Here is a 13,523-nt window from a genome sequence, read left to right as displayed (position 1 = left end):
ACAGTCATGTTGGGGGGAAATCTATGTAACGCATGTATCGCTGTACATCTGGGTGTCTTGCTGGTGGTATAAATGCATTGTGGTGAAGGGGTATTTGGAGCATACATATCTGATGCTATTAACAACTAGCACCCCTGATCAAAATCTGCCACATTTTAATCGGGGCCAGTCTACTCGTAACTGACATCCATCATCATGGGCTTGAAGTCCCTTTGGAGTCCACTCTCTACTGTGACTTTCCCTCTGCCTGTGTCCCCCCCCTTTGGAGTTTGCCATGGACACACACAGGGTGCTCTGTGACCCATGAGGTGCCTGTGGTCCGGATAATTCAACAGACCACTGGTGTAGGGATCGAATCAGGTCAGCAACACATGAGGCACCTCTCGTCTGGATACTTAGCCTGGAGCCAAGGCAGCCCCATGGGTGCCGCCAACCCTTTCATCCCGACCACAGATTCTGGACAAATCAACAGAGGCAACCCATTGGGCAACATCACCCTTTTGGTTGCAGCCATGGGATATTGATCAGCAATGCATGACGTGCCTCTCGTCCAGATACTTAGCCCGGAGCCAAGGCAGCCCACCCGGTGCAACCACTCCCCACTTGCTGCTGACTCTCGGGACCAAAAACCTGCTTTCTTTGGAATATGGCCAGTATTCCTCTTAAAGCTTGGTGCCTTCCTTATCCTTCATGATTTGCAGGGTTTTTTCAAACCGTCTGGTTGCCTACTTGTAGGGGTTCTTTCAAACCATCTGGTTGCCTACTTGTAGGGGTTCTTTCTAACCATCTGGTTGCCTACTAGTGTTGTGCTGTTCTTGGTGAGGACACATACTGCTTTTGCACTGTGGTAGTTGCAGTGTCGGGACACATACTGGTTTTGTGCTCTGGTAGTCACAGTGTCAATCTGATATATTCTTTACTGTGCACAGTTCATGGAAGGCAACTATTCAGGGGTCTGCCACCCCCCCACTAATGTACTTTCGTTAACTGTAGCAGGTGTTGCTGATATGACAAAAAGCTAGCATCTACATGAGTAGCTATTCTGCCTCTAAAGCTCCTTTTTCCCCTTGCTTTGGTGGTATATCTATTAAGAATTCTCCCTAAGTTGTGTCTTCTGTTTTCAATATGTATTGTGGATTTTCTAAGTGTGTTTGTTCTGGCTAACATTACCCAGCAATATGTACGGTTGGTGCAATGAAATCTAAACAAACATATCATTAATTACGTAGTGCCTATACACTTATAAGTTCCTTCTAACTAGCATTAATTACTGTGTTTCCTTTGATCTAGCAATACTTTACAAACTATATCTAGCAGTCACATTTAAAACTTTTTAAACATCAAAACATTGCATGTACACTCTCCACAAGTTACTGTTAAACATCCCAATCACCACTTCCCCATATAATATCCCCAATCATTACTTTAAAATGTAAACACATATTGCATTTTGCATATGAGAGGTGATACTGGAAAAATGCCATAACTTGGCACTATTGCAATACAAATTTTTTTTTAGTTACTTATAACCCCATCTGCACAGCACAGGTAAGGATACTGAATGAGGAAGTGTGAGAATAGGTTTGAAGAAACATTTTAAGCATACACGCAAACATAAAACAGTAGATTCCAAACACATTGGGTTCTTTTTGGAATACCTGCTTATCCGGACCCACTGAACGCTCCCAGAGATCCCAAGGAGGAACCGAATAGAGTAAGAAGATGCAAATGCATAGCTTTCACTTACTCACCATGGATTAGGATTTCAGTTTGTCCTCGGCATCCCAGGAGATGATCTGTCAGTGGTTTCCAGATTTTGAGGTTTCCCGGCCGATGTCACCAGTTGTGAGCGTAGTTTTGAGAGCTGTACTACTTCCTTCGATGTATCTGGAATCAGCAGTAGCTTATGTTACAAGACAAAGCAAGCAGAATAACAGACAACCATGGTTAGAGAACAAATCTGACACATACAATGATGTAGTTACACATCATAACACTGCGTAGACCACTCTGGAAAACAGTACGAGTGCTGGCTTTATTTATAGGGGTCTGAAAAGGTTAGTCACCATGAGTCAGCTTTATGCATGTGCACAAACAACTTGTTTGTGCCCCCCAATACTGACTGGACATATAGATAAGACAAACATATGACATTATGATGCATATTCTTGTTGTGTTCCTCGCCTGCCATCTTCGTCAACATCTTCTATCTTGTTATCTTCAGACTGTCCAAGGATCTTCATCCTTGATAGTACTTTATCTTCTCTATTCCAGACTGTATGGTGAACAACATGTTTTTCTGAAACTACAATCTTATTTAACTCTTAAAATCACTCTTAAAGTGACATACACATAGATAGAGCATTTAATAATCTAATTAAGCATTCCACGCTAACACTTGTGTGGCTTGATTGACTCTTTGTATTCAAAACCTGTATTCCCATTCCATCGAGATCAAGGGTTTACCCTATTTGCAGTTTCTGTGTGTTTTTAGAAGCAATACTGATATTGAGGAGACTAATAAACAGCTTCAACTAATGATGGGAAAATTTATTGGAAGACGGTATCCTGAAAAAAAATTGGTGACAGCAAAAAATAAAGCTTTGTCTCATACACGTGAGTACCTTTTAGATACAAAATCCCCCCATAAAAAAAGGATAAATTCCCTTTGGTAAACAAATAAACTGTTAAAAGTAAGGCTACAAAAGTGAAAGCTCATGAATTTTGGCACATTATTACATCAGTCCCTGAACTTAAATATATAAAGATACCAACCTTGAGCCCAGTTACAGTAGAGGCAGGATTATTAAAAATGATATTGTTCATAGTGACATCACATGTTATGATAAGAACACACAAATGGCAAAAACTTTCCTCTGCCATAAGAAGGGGTATTATAAATGCTTAGGCTGTACTACATGTTCATACATGTGTATGGGGGAGTTTATTTTGGATCCCCATTCTGGCAAGAAATTCCCTATTAAGTGTTCTCTTACCTGTAATTCTACCTTTGTAGTGTATGTGATTTTCTGCCCATGTAGTTTATACTTCATTGGTAAAACTGAGTGTCAGTTTAAAATTCATATGGACTGATAGCAATCTGACATTTGGTCAGCTTTATAGACTGGTGTGAGTGAGCAGCTAGTTACTAGACAGTTTACAGTATAATACAGGATAATTGATCATGTTCCATTATCAGTCAGTGGAGGGAACAGAGCAAAAAAATTACTACAGTTGGAGTCAAGATGGATCCACCATCTAGATACAATATTCCCCATGGCCTCAACAAGTCTTTTGGATTAATTAATATCTTATGATTAATTTCTTATAATAAAATTAGACTTGTTATGTTATACTTGAATTTTCAGATTTAATGTTAAGGTTTTTCCATTTTTTTAGGTTTCTAGCCATTTTTCAATAGCTTGTGGTGTAATTTTTATATTTGATCACTAGATGGTGCTCTAGTATTTTGTTTTAGTATTTTAGGTATAAGCGTATGTCCCGTTATTTCGTGGGATATTCTGATAGTAAGTGTAGGACTAATATTTACATGGGTGTCAAGTTCTTTTTAAGGGCTACATTCATTATAAATTTTTTCAGTATATATACATGAACTGGGGATCTATACACTGTTTTTATGCACATTTATTAAGGTAATTCTTATGTTTTTTTAAGATTATGTTCTTTTAGATTATCTATTTCAATTATATTATGTTTGCAATGTTTGATATGTGTTTATGGCTATGCACTTGCAATTTATATAGCAGAGAGGCATCTGTTTGTGGTTGCACAACTGTATTTTGCATGTTTAAAGTTACCATGGTCCTGTGGCTGTTTCTGATTACAACGCTTCCGGTGCAATGGAGATGCCGCAGCTGGAGGACATGGAGGGCAGTGGACAGGCAAAGGGACCTGATTTCATTTGTTTTCATTGGGAGATTGGGGTAAATGGTTCTATACAACAAAGTTTATGCATATGTTATGTTATTGATGTTGTCCTGAGGAAGGGGATGCGGTCCCCGAAACATTGACCCAATAAATTTCCCTGGAATAGGGTTCACTTTGTGATTGATAAGACTCTGAGCAAAGCCTCTCTGCTTTCTTTGTTTTGTATATGTATATATATATATATATATATATATATATCGCAATAGGCGGCACTCATGGAGACATCACAAAGAAGACAATTCACTGGTAAGTATGTCAACGTTTCAGAACGTGGCAAATATATATTACTTTTTTATTTTCTATTTTAAATTTTCACCAGTTTATGGGTTATATGTTTATGTTATAATTTTATATGAAATTTAAAAAAGGTTATATTTTTTTGTGTGACTGGTGCACTGCATCATTGTCCTTGTTTTTTTATACCTAATGTTAAGATGAAATGCTATACTCAGTTTAAAAGGAATAAATTGTGTATCCTGGCACAGTGGATTCTGGCATTTAGACTACCTGTTGGTGCTGGAATTATAACACATGTCCGAATCCTGACGCCGGCATCCTGACTGCTATAATCCCTTAGTAAGTAGCAGGGTTAGGTAGAGCCTTAGGGTTAGGTTTTGGCACTAGATTAGGGTTAACGGTAAGGCACTAAGGTGGGAGGGTTAGTTTTAGGGCATGAGGATAGGAAGGCTATTTTAAGGCATTAGGAAGGAGTTTATTTAGTTTATCCTATTTGTACTAATTATATGTCCATTGTTTGAGGCCCAGTATATTATATTTAATAGTATCAGAATAAATACAGGGTACTATGGGTGACTGAGCAGGGACACACCAAAAATGATACAACTTTTTTTTTAAAGATTATTCAATTGTATAATTTTGATTTACATAAAATTGAGAGACAGTGTCTGAATTATAAGGTACAAGTTCCTCCATTGCCAATATTACTGTGTTATCACCTATTATACTGTATTATAAATTATCTTTAATCCTGTTGTCAATCATACATCAGTCTAAGGGGTTGATTCAGCAAGGAACACAAGCTAGCAGGCACAAGCACCAAGCCACTCTGGGGAGCCGCTACCATACTCAGCAACCTGATTGCGCAGTTTGCAATCATTGGCTCACACCTAGATTTCTCTCAGTTGCATTCCTTGCTGAATCAGGCCCTAATTTATCAGTCTAAGGATCAGGAGTATCATACCTCTATTAGCAGTAGTAGCACTTTCTCAACATCTACTAGTATATAAACATATTTGGGAAAGTGTGATAAAGGATATTTCAAATCCAAAGTGTTTGACAATATCATATAGAATGTTAGCTCTTTATTTAAGTACTCAGGGAGAGTGATTTGTTAATTGTTTGCTTTGTTACTAAATAAAAAATAGCTAACATCCCTTACACCACTGGTAGTGGCACGATATGGCAGGTGGAATTAGAAATATTTGTTTTGGAAATGGACTGATGACCACAGTCTGTATTCATTGGTCCAAGCAAGAGACTTGTTATTAATCACCAATAGTAGATTTTAATTTGCAGCAATTCTACAATAAAGACCTGATTTAGGTCTCTTCTGAATAGCAGATGGTGAGATGTGTCTGCTGCTTGAGCTCAGTTTACCATTAATTTGGCCTCTAGTCTGAGGTAATATCAATAGGTGATTTCTGAGTGCAGTAACTATAATAAATATATCCTCTGAGCTTCATCCTCATGGGAGCCTGTTACATCATAGTACTGTATGGTTTTTGTACCTAACTTGGTGAAACTTTCAAAGTTGTTGCAATTTCCCGGATTGTATGACCTTAAATTCTTAAAATATTGATGGATATTCCTATATCTGGGCTATTTTGAGCTACTCTTGTCATATTATGACTTCTACATCATGAAACTATAGTTTTGCACCAATGCCCTCTGATAGCAACATTGATTGGCCTTAGGCATTAACAAGCAATAAAAGATGATGAACTCATTGTGAATTATTATTTACCACCTCTAACTTTTACTTAAGTTCTAAACGAATACTACTTGTTGGGATACATTTGAAAAACAAATACATTAAAATTATCCTTTTAAAACTAAATTCATACATTGTAATCAACTACATTATTTATAGATGTCTAAGAAACTCATAGTAAGCCTGTGTATCACAATGTCTAATATCACTGGTGGTGATACTGTATGTAGAACAGGTTCTTCTTTTCAAACACTGCCTAAACTATAGTTGACTAATAAATAAAAGGTCCCTGTGGTGACTTACCAGGATGCCAGAGGTCGCTATCATCTAGTTTGAATGCAAGGTGTCACCCCTGCAAATGTGTAATTAGCATTTTATATTGTAGTAATTGACTTTAGTTATATTTGCACCTCATTTACAAGACAAAGAGCTAGGCATGAGAAGCTGCTGTGTTTATATGTCACCTCTCAGTGTAAGAATTCCTTCTGGTCATCCTGGGATCTATGGAGAGAGATGGGGGAGGAATGACTATAAATAGGCTATATCAGGCTACTGATAGCTGATGGAAGAGCTGCTGGTTTAGTTGCTGGTTGGAAAGCTGGATGGATGGAGGAGTAAAAAAGAGACAGAAGGTAATTATATTTTACATAAGAATATATTTTGATAAATACACAGACATTTGTAGATATTACATTGTAAGTTACAAAAATGTAGTCTAAAATGTAAATACTTTCTGCCAATACAGTATTTGCATGTGTCTAAAATTTCTAGTTTTTCTTTATAATTGCATCCAAAATTATTCAATTATTTTCATTTTTTATTAGTATAATAAAAATTAATTAGTATTTCAATATAACTCTGTACATCAGGTTACTATTTATAAAGGGGTATCTTGGTGGAAGCTCAAACATATTTTATTACATATTACTCTGTATAACAGGATTAGTGGGTATTTAGGTGGCAGCTCCATCATACTATCTAAAACATTTCTTTGTATATCAGATTATTATATATAAAGTGGTATCTATGTGGCAGCTTCACCATAGCATATTACTCTGTACATCAGGTTAGTGTATATATCAAGGGGTATCTAGGTGGAAGCTCAAACATATTTTCTTATGTATTACTCTGTGCAACAGGTTAGTGTATATAAATGGGTATTTAGGTGGCAGATCCATCATAGTATATTACATATTACTCAGTTCATCAGGTTAGTATATAATGATGGGTATCTAGGTGACAGCTCCATCATAGTATCTTACATATTACTCTGTGCATCAGGTTAGTATATATATAAAGGGGTATCTAGGTGGCAGCTCCTTCATAGTATCTTACATATTACTCTGTGCATCAGGTTAGTATATATATAAAGGGATATCTAGGTGGCAGCTCCATCATAATATCTTACATATTACTCTGTGCATCAGGTTAGTATATATAAATGGGTATCTAGGTGACAGCTCCATCATAGAATCTTACTTATTACTCTGTGCATCCGGTAAGTATAAATATAAAGAGGTATATATGTGGCAGCTCCATCATTGTATCTTATTTATTACTCTGTGCATCAGGTTAGTATATATAAAGTGGTATCTAGGTGACAGCTCCATCATATTATGTTACATATTACTCTGTGCATCAGGCTAGTATATATAAATGGGTATCTAGGTGGCAGCTCCATCACAATGTCTTACATATTACTCTGTCATCAGGTTAGTATATATCTGAAAGTATCTAGGTGGCATCTCCATCACTGTATATTACATATTACTCTGTGCTCCAGGTTATTATATATAAAGGAGTATATAGGTGGCAGCTCCAACATTATATATTTGAAATTGCTTAGAACATTAGATTACTATCATTTTTACATGTTTAGCTTGGTTACACTCAGGTAAATTCAATTACTCACAATATTTTCCATGTGGATACATCTCTATGTTTTAATGCTAAGAGCTATTCAATTAGTAGCAGGGGCATAACTAGGTATATAAAGGCCCATAGAAAAAGTTTGTAAAGGCCTCTAAGTACCACCCAATGGTGAAAAAGTATATAACATATGTAACTTTGAGAAGTGAAATTGGCCCCCTTTATCTCTGGTCCTATTATCAGCTGTACCCCTTGCATCCAAGGTAGATATTCCCATGATTAGTTGTCAATTTCCCAATGTTAGAAACCAGCAGTTACAGCAGCATGTGATAACAAACAGACTCAGTGTTATGTGTTTAACTCTATGGTTTTCATGTACATTTTAGTCCCCAGAGGGTGTTCTCACCTGAGCCAGCATCTTAGTTTCAAGGGTAAACCTCATGTCAAAATTAACCTTCCCCTAGTAGCATAGTATCCTTTAGCTTTTGGGATGTACCCTTTGCCCTTACACCCAACATATTCAAGTCTCTAACACTAAAAAAATATTCCTCTTAAAAACATGGTATCTCAAACAACAATGATCACTGATTCCTCTGCACACATCACACTGAGCAGAGTGACAGTGAGGTGATCACTTTATCCCCATTCCCATGGTGTGTGCAGAGAAAATGGCAGCATCCTGGTGTATCAGCTGACTGTAGGTAAGACAAGATTGTTAGCATGTGTTACTCATCTATGAAAATTTGTATATAGCAATGTGACAAGACATTACAATGTTGAATGACTGGATCATGTTTGTTAGTTTATTTAAATATACAGTATATATATATATATATATATATATATATATATATATGTTCCTTATGTAATGGTCCTCTATTACTATAAAAGAATAAGTAACACAGTAAATTTAATGTTTTGAAAAATATTTTTTTCCTTATAGGACAAATTAGGAGCAAGATTTGCACTAAGAATATTAGAAGGCATTGTGAAAAGTGACTGTTCTTGATCAAGCAAAATAAAGAATTTCTTTTTCTACTAGAGGGTTCCTTAAAGCTACTTTAATTTTTTTCATAGAAAAAACATTTACAGTTAAATAATTTCTCATTTAATACATGATGAGTCTCATATGACAGAAACCGCATCTGTGCTCTGAGTGTGACAAAAGCTTTACATGTAAATCACTGCTTATCTCACATCAGAGGAGTCACACAGGAGAGAAGCCATTTACATGTTCTGAATGCAGCAAGTGTTTTACCAGTAAGCAACATCTTGTTATACATCAGAGGAGTCATACAGGAGAGAAGCCATTTAAATGTTCTGAATGCAGCAAATGTTTTACCAGCAAGCATGAACTTGTTAGACATCAGAGGATTCATAGAGGAGGGAAACCTTATAAATGCTAAGAATTGAAGAGATGTACTAGAAAGATAACACTAATTAATCATATGAGGCATCACTCTAAAGGTGCCCATCCACATAACGATATTTTCAAGCGATTGCACTATAACGACATTGTTATTGTGCAATCACTTGCAAATTGTGCATGCATCGTGCACATTTATTTTGGAAATGACCAGAGATGCGCACGCCTGCTGATCATTTCTGACATCTATCATCGTGCAAACAAGCTGGTCAACATGACGATAATGTCAGGTTCTGCATGTTTGCAGATTATTGATGAGCCTGCACTGAATGACTGCTCATTCAGTGCAGGCTCATCACAGACTGACAAACGACTGTACGATTACAATGTTGTGATTGTGCAGTCGTTTGTCAGTCTCCTAGTGGATGAGCAGCATAAGGGTCCTAACGTATCATGTATTTCATAAGCTAGATAAATTGTATGACTTCTTTGTGTTTACATGTGAGGACTTTTTTATTTTCTGAATGTAACAAGTGTTTTATATAAATCAGTCTTGTTAAAGACAGGAGAAAAGAAACATTTGTAGTTGATCCTCTGTACCAGTGTTATGTAATAAACAATGTGTATGGGGAAACCCTACAAATTCTCTGAAATTAGTATTTATCTTTTTGAGATGTATTTTGTCACTATCATGGCATAAGGTGATGCTACTACTGACACCTAATACTGTACAACACAATAATCAACGGAGAAAATAGCAGTTATCCTGGACTATTGCACTGGTTCTAAACATAACTTTCTAAATTTTTATGAAGGTAAGATTATCCATATTTACAAAAATTTGCAAAATATCAGAACATAAAATATAGTAAAGAAAGGGACAAATAGGAATAAGGAATTGATAAAAAAAATCAATGGAAATGCTCAAGTGTTTATTGTGCTTCCGATGTTGTGACTGATCTCTGTAATATACAGCTGTCCTGCTCATACAGGTGCTGGGACTAGTAGTAGAGCTTTCTATCCAGTTAAAAGTTTTAGCAGCTCCTCTCAGTACTGGGATTTCTTCTATGGGAAACAGTGTATGATAAATCTGCAAATAAGGTGCCTTGTTTACTCCGAGATATATATATATATATATATATATATATATATATTTAGACCTGGTTGTTCCCTTCCCAGCTTCCATACTCACATGTCCAGACATATTATGTGTATATCCCCATAGTATTAGGAATGTTATATACATATATACTATGCCTTCTTTTGGGATCTGAGCATGATGGGGGGCCTGAGTTCGGATTTAGATTTACTTGTAACCCTTAAGTTTGGATATGTTAGAATTTCATTATACCCAACACACACATCTCTACTCTGTACTGGCTACCTTCTGCTATACCCATTACCAACTGCACAGTAATAAATTGCATACAAACATTTGGTTAGTACAGTGCAGCTTGGTAACATCACTCAAGCTCATACAATAGCTTAGAGCTGATGAGGCCTTAAAAATATATCCACTTCAATATTACACAGTAAAGATCCCTCTTACTATAGTTTGGTGTTAATACAATCTTGATGATATGAAAAAACACAGAAATACCCTTATAATTGAAAGGACAAAGTAATCCTATTAAATAGACAGAGCCATAGAGAGCTGGCACAGGCCACATTACTTTTGGGGGGTGTTGCCTAATTATTGGTGGCATGGCAATGCCTCCTACAGAAAAATAAAAAAGCTGCATGCTAAGGAGGGGGCTCTGTGAGCCCCTTAGCCATGAGCAAATACAGAGGAAAGGCATGTTCCTCCCAGCCCGGCACAAGCAGAGTAGAGGAGACTTCTCCTCACTGACAGCAGTCTGCCTGGTCACACTGCAGCCAAGCACACAGCAGCTTATGCTGGGCTGCTAACAGGTAAGAGTAAGGGGGGGGGCAATTCAAATCCTGGGCCCCTCCAACTGACCGAGGCCTGGATAATTAGTATCCACCCCTCCACCTTGGCACCTCTGAGAATAGCACAACTACATCAAGAATAGACATTGGAAATCCTCCTCACAATAGCACAGTGTGTATATAGATTTAAATGTACATAACCACCACAAAGCTCAGTTCTCAGCATCCCCCAGGGGCATAGACAATCTAAACATTAAAATATACAAACATAAATTCTGCACACCTTCTTTTGAATAGTTTGTTTACTTTAACTATATCCAGCAGAAAAATTGGGATAGGTATTTAAGATCTTTCACGGACCCCCAAAATTGCCTTGCGATGTGGTACATAAAAATTAGGTGAACATACAAAAATTTGGTATCAATATAATTGCAATAGCAAAACTCCTGTTCATCACCCAACACCAAGTGTTATAATTGAAAGAACATGGTATAGGGTGCCAAAGCCTGTTTCTGGTGTTTGCACCACATGTGGATAATTCTCTTTGGGAATTTTATAGCAAGTTGCTTAAACTGGGGACACTTTCATGGGCGTATGACCACATAAGACTCCAAAAAAAAATAAATGCTTTCCTCTGTTTGGAATCCAATTATTTTATCCTAATTTTACAAATTCTATGTCTATTGTAAAGTGGTAGTGTGTAAGGCCCAGTATATTATATATAATAGTATCTGCATATATATAGGGAGCTGTGGTTGACTGAGCAGGGACATGCCAAAAATGTTTGTATGACCATATAAGACTCCAATAAGATAAAATGTGTTCTTTTGACTAAAATAAAATTATTTAATCCTATTTGTTCTTATTATATATCTATTGTGTAGGGGTAGTGTGTGAGGCCCAGTATATTGCATTTAATAGTATCAGCATAAATATAGCATGAATCATCATGACTTTCATTCAATCCAGTCTGCAGGACCCATCGTTTAATTATTCTAACAATGCTTCCAAGAGAAGATCTTTATCTGTAATTTAGAACCTACAGAGGGACAAGCTAATTAACAAAATTATTCAACTTTGTGTTTTATATTCTAGAACAAATCCTGAAGGGGGATAAGAATGTTTACATGATAGCATTGTAAAGAGCATGACAGACAAAGCAGTAAAGGTGGGTACACACCTGAAAGATATATCTGCAGATGAAGTGATCTGCAGATATTTTTTTAGATGATAGTCATTCATACACATGAATGGCCATCATCAATCTGGCAGCTCAGGGACCCACAGGCAGGGATGTGGGTGGGAGCCACCTCCTTCCTGTGGCTGCCGCTGTATGTGTAAAGGTGGCCTGCAGACCACCTGTACCTGAATGCTGATGGACAGATATGTCTGTAGACATATCTGTCTTTTGACTGTGCAGCACAGCCAATGGAATATGTCTGTGGATTAAGTAGTTCACAGATATATTTTCTGTACACACTGGTTGACTGCCAGCAGACATATTGGCCGATCAACTACAATCAGTTACAATCCACTTTGAGAGTGTTCTTAATCTCGCTCATGGCCTATTAAATTTTACAGTTAAAGTCCTATGTAATAGGGGCATGGTCTGGTTGGCACAGAGAGCAGATGTGCATCCCAACTGCTCCTGCATCCTAGTCACTAAAGGACACTCTACAGGGGATTCTCCATCCTCAGTTCTTACATGTAGTGTCCTCCTATCACCTGCTGAGGCTTGATTTTGCTGTGAGCAGACTAACCCCATATGGATACCTACAGCTGAGCCTTCCTTCAGGCTAAAGCAATAGTCTCAATACCCACCTGCTCCCAGCTTGACCATGCTGTTGAAGAACAAGGGCTCCACTGCATAATAGAAAAAGTGGATCTGTGGTTAGGTGCCTAAAGCCACAACTTTACAGATGTCCAGTCTCCCATTTTGGCTGCATGCTGAGACTATCAAATACTATGGGCCAAATGTAATAGGGTGAGAGTTTAGAAAATGTGAGAGTTTAGCAGTAAACTCTCACATTGGTTGAGTTTTATCTTCAAAATGGGAAAACATCTGAATGAGATTTTTATTCGTGAGAGTTTTTTAAGCCTAAAAAAACATGCAAGTTCACTCTTTTATTTTGTTTTTGGACTCTATTACATTGGCAAAGTTAAAAAGTGTCAGACTCTCACTTTTCTAAACTCTCACACTATTACATTTGGCCATTTGAATGATACAAAGAATTAGAATTATAATATTTCTAAATAGGCACTTGAATGTGTTCTTTTCTCCTAGCAGTTGTAAGGAATATGGATAGTCAGCCCCGAATTAAATTAATTTAAAAAACAATTAACAATACTTGTTGAGGATATAATGCAAAAAGTTTAATTGGCCAGACTCCAACTACCCTGCAGGGCTTCGGCAGTGCATATTTGGAGCTTCCTGCTGAGTTGTCATTTCCTCATTTTATTTGTGTTACTGCTGGTAAAGTGTTGCACCAGGGCCTTGGG

At 37.1% G+C, this 13,523-nt stretch overlaps 1 protein-coding gene across 1 annotated transcript in view; it reads left to right on the top strand.

The window, feature by feature from the left end:
• Positions 1–13,523, top strand: part of LOC148522652 (uncharacterized) — a 281,599-nt gene that overhangs the window by 19,404 nt on the left and 248,672 nt on the right. Inside the window, exons 3-4 of the mRNA XM_088473978.1 lie at positions 8,984–9,097; positions 12,944–12,950. Of these exons, the coding sequence (XP_088330104.1) occupies positions 8,984–9,097; positions 12,944–12,950 (121 nt within the window). The remainder of the gene's footprint in view (positions 1–8,983; positions 9,098–12,943; positions 12,951–13,523) is intronic.

Source organism: Taudactylus pleione, unplaced genomic scaffold, assembly GCF_031769625.1.
Source record: "Taudactylus pleione unplaced genomic scaffold, aTauple2 ptg000145l, whole genome shotgun sequence".
Lineage (NCBI taxonomy): Eukaryota > Metazoa > Chordata > Amphibia > Anura > Myobatrachidae > Taudactylus > Taudactylus pleione.
Note: the sequence above shows the minus strand (reverse complement) of the source record. Positions and strands in the feature narration are given on the sequence as shown.